The sequence below is a fragment of the Hypanus sabinus genome, chromosome 6, assembly GCF_030144855.1.
Source record: "Hypanus sabinus isolate sHypSab1 chromosome 6, sHypSab1.hap1, whole genome shotgun sequence".
Lineage (NCBI taxonomy): Eukaryota > Metazoa > Chordata > Chondrichthyes > Myliobatiformes > Dasyatidae > Hypanus > Hypanus sabinus.
The window spans coordinates 104463843-104472673 of record NC_082711.1 but is presented as its reverse complement, the minus strand read 5'-3'; the positions used below and the strand labels follow the sequence as shown (position 1 = coordinate 104472673).

The 8831-nt window shown below is 42.2% G+C and overlaps 1 protein-coding gene across 1 annotated transcript in view; it reads right to left on the bottom strand.

The window, feature by feature from the left end:
* Window positions 1–1322: 1322 nt before the first annotated feature.
* The window catches only part of ampd1 (adenosine monophosphate deaminase 1 (isoform M)), a 50341-nt gene continuing 42832 nt past the window's right edge, over window positions 1323–8831 (bottom strand). The window contains exons 12-16 of the mRNA XM_059971475.1: window positions 7440–7603; window positions 5588–5708; window positions 4422–4595; window positions 2662–2772; window positions 1323–1481 (exon numbers count right to left, since the gene is read on the bottom strand). Coding sequence (XP_059827458.1) covers window positions 1323–1481; window positions 2662–2772; window positions 4422–4595; window positions 5588–5708; window positions 7440–7603 — 729 coding nt within the window. The remainder of the gene's footprint in view (window positions 1482–2661; window positions 2773–4421; window positions 4596–5587; window positions 5709–7439; window positions 7604–8831) is intronic.

Sequence of the window (8831 nt, the reverse complement as noted above, 5' to 3'; positions counted from 1 at the left end):
GTGGAAGGGAAGCACAAACTATGAGCACACCCAAGTCCTTCCTGACACCTACACAGAGATTGCAGTTCCCTCTTTGGCTTTACCAAAGGTTCAAAGACCATTTATTATCAAATTATACATGCAGTATATACCTCGTGATTCACTTTCCCACAGACAGCCACAAAACAAAGAGAAACCATGGAACCGGCTCAAAGCAAAACATTACCCCCCACCCCTCCACGTACCAAATAAATAAACTGTGCAAATGGCAAAAAAAACAAGTGAAAAGAGCAGTACAGAAAACACAACATGCAGAGAGTTGAGGCAGATTCAGCTTAGGTCAGTCCAGCTCCATCTAATTCTGTGTTGTTCATTATCTCCAGGCCAGTACCATCAAAATCACACAAAGCATCAGCAAAAAAAAAGAAGCAACTAGAAACACATCGTAACGTGAGCTGCAAAGTCCAATCCACAAATTGCATTGATTAAACCTTGCCCAAGACCCAGGACTCCGGCAGCATGGAGCAAGAGGGAGAGCGAGACCATTCGAACACAGGGACACCACCAGGATCAAGGACAGCTTCTACAAGACTATTGAATAGTCCCCCAGTAAGATAAGGGGGACGGTGGACCTCATATCTTAGCTCTTGCTTCTAATGATCTGCCTGAACTGCACTTTCTCAGCAACAGTAACGCTCTGATCTTCACTCTGTTTTTGCTTTCCCTCGTACGACCTCAATGAGCTGATGCATTGGGAAGATCTGCTTGCATAGCATACAACACAAAGCTTTTCACCGTTCCTCATCACATAACAATAATAAGCTCGTGTACCCATCACTGGTATCACAACTGATGATCGGATTGGAATCAAGACATGCTGAGGGACCGTACGAGGAGAACAGAAGCTGATAGGAAAGAGGCAGTACACACAGACAGTGGAGAATCCCAAGCACTTGCTAGCACTTTTCCTGTAACAACCCTTTTTAAAAATGGACAATAAAAATAAATATAGACTAAGTCCTCCATTTCACTTACTGTCTGTCAATTACTCAACAGAGACAAACAGAAACATTCACCCGAATGGAAACTGAAGTATCCTCCGGCTGTGGTTGAAGCTGAGAGTTGGCGGGCAGCAGAATTCCTTCCTTCCCATTACACATCTATTGTCATTGAAAGGCTAAGCATCAGCCTGCTATGGGATTGTGTGACACTTCACGGCAATCACTGGTTATTTCCCCTATGGGACAGGATTGTCGCTTCAGACACGAGCAACTAGAACTACAAGGAAATGTATCCTGACCCACAACAGACTAATTCACGTTGCTGGTGCACTGGCAATCCCTTTACTCCAGACCCTGAAGTCCTTCTCTGATCAGGTTAAGTTCATAGCAGAGTGTTTCGTAGCGATAGGCCATCCGTATCTGAGGTACGTTCGTCTTCTGGATGCTATTGCCTTCTGGACCTTCTTTGTGGTAATTTGGTCCAAGAAAGCAGACTTTCTCCTAGAAGATAAAATTAAATGGTAGCATATACATAAAACCAGAAGATATAGAGCAGAATTAGGCTATTGGTCTCACTGAGTCTGGTCTGCCATTCAGTCATGGCTGACTTATTTTTTCTCAACCTCATTCTCCTGTCTTTGCTCCATTACTCCTAACCCCCTTACCAATCAGGAATCTACTAATCGCTGCCTCAGGTACACCCAATGATTTGATTTCAACAGCCCAATGTAGCACTGAATTCCACAGATTCACCACCTTCGAGCTGACTCAATTCCTCCTTATCTCAGTTCTATATTCCCTTTATTCTGAAGTTATGCCCTTAGATTCTAGATTTCCCACTAATGGAAACATCCTCCACACATCCAGACCTTTCAGTTCCCAGCAGGTTTTAGTGAGATTCCCCCCTCCACCATCCCATGGGCCCACAGCCATCATAGGCTCCTCATATATTTTGCCTTCCATTCTCCAGGTTGTCCTTCTGAATCTCCTATGGACCCTCTCCAGGGCCAGCACTTCTTTCCATAGAAATGGGGTCCAAAAGTATTCACAATATTCCAAATATTGTATAACCAGCCCCTTATAAAGCCAGAGCAATACATCCTTGTCTTTGTGCTCCAGTCATCTGTAAGTGAATGCTAAATTTGCAATTGCCTTGTGTTTTCCAGTGTACGTTGGTGCACAGTATTGATTACAAACACGGCCTTCCCCTGCGAGAAGTGCAGTCAAACCTAAAGGAGTTAGACCAGGAAAAGTGGGCTAAATCACAGAAGTGTGATGGGATGCACGAGCCTGGTCCAGTCACCAAATGGTGAAGAGTTGAGTTGTAACTGTATCACTCTATTGTGAATTCTATTTTCCTTTATGTTACCCATACGTGCTCATGTATGGAATGAGCTGTCTTGGAGGCATGCAAACAAAAGTTTCACTCTGTACTTACAAACCAATACCACGCCTGCCCAACCGTTGGATATGATCTGCCCCAGGTCTCAACTCCTGTGCCAGTTCACTACAGTCATCCAGATTCCAATCTCAAAAAGAAAACCTGTCTTCACTTTAGATACCTCCAGTGATCTAGTCTCCACAATACTTCACCTGTCTCTGCAAAGGAGTTGCCCCTGCCTGCCTTTGTGTTGGAAAGCTCCCAGACAGAGGCTTAGATATCCCCGAATGGACCATTTACCTCCTTGGAGAGGCCACTCTGTAGGACGCTGTTACGTGCTATTTCACACATGTCGCAAGTAGTCAGCTTGAAGACCTGAGCGGCAATGGCATATTCCTCCATCAGTGGCTCCTGTCCGTGTGAGACACAATTAAAAACAGGCTAGGCATGTTAAGCAATACACATTAATATTGAAGCACAGAAGAATTGTGCTGTATGGTTATATTACTGGATTGGAAACTATTGGATGGACTAATGATCATAGAAATCACAGATGATATCATACAGCACAGAAACAAGCCCTTCAACTTTCCATGCACCTGGGAAAAGGTGAGCAGCTTTAAGTTCCTGGGCACCAATGTTTCAGAGGATTTATCTTGGGCTCAACACATTTGTCACAGTTAGGGCTGACAAATGACTGAACCCAGGTGTGGAGGAACGACAGACTCCCATGGATAAACAGAAACAGGAGTTCAATCATAGGAGTTCCAACTGAACATCAGTGGTGTGACTGAGCGACACCATGAGAGGGATCACTGTCCAAACACACAAACAAGGACCCTGCGATCAGCACAGACTGGGAGTTCACCTTCAATAATCACAGTGTGCTGACAATTCGTGCCAGTCAAAATAAACTTTACAAGATTAAACAGAAAACAGAAGGGCTAAACGGCTCTAGATAATGTAACAAATACAGCGCTCATGACAACATTAATACTATCACAAAGAGGGCATGCCAGCACCTCTGCTTCATTAGGAGTTTGTGGAGATTTGATATATCAACAAAGACTCTTACAAATTTCTATAGATCTGTGGTGGTGAGTATTCTGATGGTTGCATCATGACTGATATGGAGTCGCCAATGAGCAGAGAATCAAATGAGGCTGCAGATGGTTGTAGACTCTGGCAGCTTCATCACAGGCAGAAGCCTCCCCACTATTTGAGGACATCTTCCAGGGGAAGTGCCCCACGAAGTCGGCCTCCATTAATAAATAATTGCACTATCTGGGACATGCCGTCTTCTAATTATTACCATCAGGAAGGAGGTACAGGATCCTCAAGACCCACACTCAGCATTTTGGGAACAGTTTCTTCCCTTCTGCCTTCGGATATCTGAGCAGTCCATGAACTAACCTACTCCTCTTTTGCACTATTTATTTATTAATTTATTATGCAAAACTTAAATTAATTTTAGGTCTTACATTGTTCTGCTGCCACAATACACCAGATTTCATGATATATATCAGCAATAATGTTTATCCAGGTCCACTTCAGTCTACGTTAGAGGAGCTATCAAATTCCACAGCAATATTTGAGGAGGATTAAGGAATGTCACATCCCTACTATTCTCGATCCCTCAAAAATATCAATAAAATACTGATTAGCTAAGCCTTGCTCTGCAATACACAATCTGCCAACTTACAAACACAGATACTGCCTTAGAACAGAGGCTCCCAACCTTCTTCATGCCATTAACTGAGGGGTCCATGGTCCCCATGTTGGGAGCCTCAGCTTCCATAATGTAATTTGGTTCACTCTGAAGCCCTGAAAGGTGCTTTAGAAATAGAAACTCCTTGCTGCTATAGGGAGTGGTAGTCACTGGTTCCCTAGGTAGAAGCAACCAGTTTAGCAAAAATCAAGGCCTGTATGTGCCATATTGGATAGTGTACAACGTCTTGTCCTAATTAGTCTTAAGGATGCATAGCTTTCCTTAATGAACCCTCAGTAAGACATTGGGCTGGTTCCAGGTTTAAAGGCTGAGTCACCTAAGCAGTTCTAACCTTGGTGTAGTGGAACTGCATGGGATCATCAGTGGAGAGCGAGATCATCAGGCCTTTCTTCTGATACTCAGGTAGTGGATTTTTGGCATACTCCAGGAAGAGGCTATTGTTGCTGAGAGGAGACATGGCAATGGGGATCTGAGCCAGAAAGTACAAGTACTGCAGCACTGGACTCTGAAAGATAAAAAGCATTCCTAAACATAAGCTTCACAGTTTCTGGCCCCACCCAGTGTGTGACTGCCTCACCAGTGCCTCCTTGTGTTGGAGTGTGTTCATCTGACTTACAAACCGACCTCAGGCCTTCCCAAGAGAAAGCGAGAGAAATGAAGGAGCAACATTTGAACAGCTCACTGAAACATGCCCATAGGGCAGATACTAATTCATCAAAGAACCTTTCAACTTCACGGCTTTGCTTAGGGACACAGTTGTGTACAGAGTACAATATCAGTCTAAACACTGATAATATTCTATATTTGATGTTTAAATCAGTCAGGTTTATTATTAATTTATTTATGGTTTCTCTTTTTCATAGTATCATTGCTATTCAGTTTTAAATCTGGTTTAATATCCCCAGATCCTCTATTTTCCCTTGTATCAAATCTTCTCTTGTCTTGCTATTTTATATTGAGCATCTCTGTTTGTATCTCTCTGTCTCTGTCTGAATCTCTCTCTCACACTCTCAATCTCTGTCCCTGTATATCTCTTTCTCTCCCTCATGTGATACATTTTTTGGTATGCCCAATCTATTTTCATAGCTGAGAACTCCTACCCCATCTCTGCTGGATCACTGAGCTGGGATCCCTGCCAGTTACCAATTGGCAGAAGAACTCGTTGTGCCCCCTAATGGAAATGTTCAATGGGGCACCCATCTGGGAGCTCTCCTTAAGAGACCACTGTTGGTGAACATAAGGTTTCTAAAGATCTGCACACATTCTCATATTTGGTCTCCAATCTTCCATTAACCTGGGCCAGGGATTCAGAAATTCCAAGCCATATCACCATCTCCACTAATCTACATCTTTCCAGGCTGAGGGTCTGCTTGGGCTATTCCCAGCTGAACAGCTATATGAATGGAGAACCTTGCATGAATGAATGTTTCCTGCAGCTGAAGATGTTCTTGACTCATCTCTCTTCCTCCCCGGATCCCCCTTCTCTCTGGTACAAACCTTTTTCAGGTTAAGCCCATGTGAGATGTTATCAGCAGTCATGAATGCTGCCAGGAGGTGAGTCACTGCTCCTGCCTCACCGCAGTGAGGCCGAAATGTGAAGGTGTTTAGCCCTCGTTCTCTGAAAGAAAGCCAAAGAAAGTCCACTAGTTTCAAAGTATTCAAGATTACCCAGTCATTTTAACCACCCTGACCTCAAGAGCAGCTCAAAATTATTGAACATTTTCACAAAGAAAAGCAGCCTGTAGAATGTAGCACTCAGTGCATAATCCATTCAGTGAATTGACCCATAGCGTACAATATGTCAGAGTCCAGATGCAACGTCTTGCTTTGTCATGACAAGTCAAACCAGCTTTAACTCAGCCTTCTCCATCACAAGTACAACTTCCCCACATTCCAAAAGGTGATACCTCTAGAAGGGGGCTTCATCATTAAGGACCTTCACCATCTGGGACATTACTACCACTGGGGAAGAGTTACAGGAGCCTGGAGACCCCCACTCAAAACTTTATCCTCACCATCTGGGAAATTACTACCACTGGAGACCCCCACTCAACATTTTAGGAACAGCTTATTTCCCTCTGTCATCAGATTTATGAACAGTTCATGAACATTACCTCATTTTTCATCTTTTGCATTATTTATTTATTACTTTATAGCTTATAATAATTCTTATGCCTTGCACTGTACCTCTGTCACAAGGCAACAAATTTTGCAACATATGTCAGTGATAGTAAACCTGATTCTGATTCTGATTTCATTTTCAAACTGGAAAACCTTTCAGAGAAGATGTTCCTCCATCTCATGGTTCAGTTTGGATCTTAGCCTCCTGGATGGCAATTTTCAATCAAATTTTACCCTCAATCACTTCCACATTCCTCCAGAGACACTAAATGCAGCCATCTCCACATTAAAACAGTTATATCTCCTACCCTAAACCAGTTGCAATCGAACAAATAAAGAAATCCTACATCTTAAAGCTAACGTTTGCTGTCTCTGTGCTGTGACTGTCACAGTTCTGGAGTTTGTTCAACCAAATAAGGATCAATCTCTTTGTTATGAGTGTGTATGCAACAAAAGAGATATTCACATTTAATAAACTGTTCACATAATAAACTGTTCCAATGCTCTTCTCCTCCAACTTTTATCATGTAATATTTGAAACTGAGGCAAAGAATATACACTTGGACAACTGATTAAAGGCTAGGACAAAGACAGAGACATTAGGGAGCAATGTCAAGGAGGGCAGCTAGGGAGGCAGAGCGGATTAGGATGAATTTGCAGTTTAAGCCAAGTATCAGCAAATATAACCACATTGAATAAGGGACCAGAACTGGAAGAGCCCAGAGATCTTCTCAGACTGCAAAGCAAGGGGTGATAATAGCGGAAGGAAGAGATGACTCTGTGTAGTGGATTGATCTCCAGAGACAATGAGCAAGGACCAGGATTGGAAGAGTGCTGAGATCCTTACAGATTGTAAAGCCAGAGGTGATGTTAGTGAGATGACTCTGTGTAGTGCATTGATTTCCATGATGACAGCAATGTAACTGAAACATCGCCTAATCCAGAGTTGTAAATGAATAAGCACCAGAAGACAGTGTGCTGTGGATTGCAATATAAGAGGTAATTTTTAATGTGCACTAATCACCAAGGTGTAGAAAGTGACAGGTGCCGTAGTCACAGATGAGGTGTTCAGCAGCAGGCAGGCTCAGCCAGTGAAGGGGATGGGCTTTGAATAAAGGCAGAAGAAGGCAATAAGATTTCAACAACATGAAGAGATCAGAACTTTCTGTACATCTGACAATACAAGAACAGATTCTATGACCTGCATGAACTAATTAAAGGGCTTTACCTCCGCAGATTGTTTAGGACCATGATGTTCATATACATATAGCAGAGGTAGTAGGAGTACGAAGGATTCTTTGGGATGTTCCATTCCTCAGGTTTTGGGCTCTTTGTGGAGAACATATGGCCACTGTGTTTTGACTCATCATCCACGCTGTCAAAGGCAGTGATCTGGGTCAATGAAGGAAAGAGAAAATGAGGCTTACCTGAAGCTCTCATTGATCACAAAGGCTGATGTTGCAATAAAGGCTTGACTTTACAGAGGACTTAATCATACAGAGTCCGTGTTCAAAAGAACAGTCAAGTTATTAAAAACTAGTGTGCAACAGGAGACTGGCTAATGCCTGTCCACCTGAGTATGTGTTCGATACAGCTTGTACTGTATTCCTGGTTGATGAGATTACTGGTAAAACTACGTTTTGATAACAGAATGGTGGCTACGGCAAGACTTAATTAAGTAACAGACTAGATCTTGATTACAGATTAAAATTATTGTCTAGCAATAAATCCAATTTTCTATTACAACACTGGGTGCACATATAACATCATTAGTGAAGTTCCTGTGACTTGCTGTTTCATTTCATGTCTCTATTTTAGTCTACGGCTCCCTGTTCCCACATTAGAATAATCCGCATCCCTAGGTACCAGTTACTAGCCCTCACTATTCTTTCCCCTACAACACACTCCAATCCTTCCAATTATTTTTAAGGATAAAATAATTTTTAAGGTCTGCATGCATCACCTTAATGGCTAACCAACTATTTTTTGAAGGTTAATGTAGAAAAGTGGGTTGGTGGAGGCACACAAGATGGTGACTGGTCGAGATAGGATAAAAAGAGGGTATCTGTTTCCATCTGCATTAGTTCAGGAACTAGAAGGCAGAGATTTACAATTCTGGAAAAATATAAAATGATTATGTGAGGAAAAGCATGTCTTCACAGTGTGATTAAACATTGCCTTCAAAAAGATACTTAATGGAGGAGAATCTTTATGGCAATGGGAATAAAAGTTGGAAGTGATGGGATTTTGTTAAGCTGGTCAGCAGCCAACATAGATTTATGGGCTGAACACATTCCTTCCTTGGAATAATTCTGTGATCTTATCCAATTCAATCTGCATGTAGCAAGATCCATAAATAGTAATCTTACAATAGTTCAATTAATCTGCATTAATTATAACAGCTATGGGATAAATATTGATTAGGGCACTGAGGATAACTGGTGTTTTCATTATGAAGACAATGTCATTCATCTTTTATGATCACAGGTCTTGGCTGTTCTGACAGTACAGAACTTGCACAGAATTACAATACAAACATCAGCATAACTCTTCTACTCAAGGTGTCCAAAAGGTCTTGAACTCCTGATCACTCATTACTGGCACCATTACTATTGTTGAC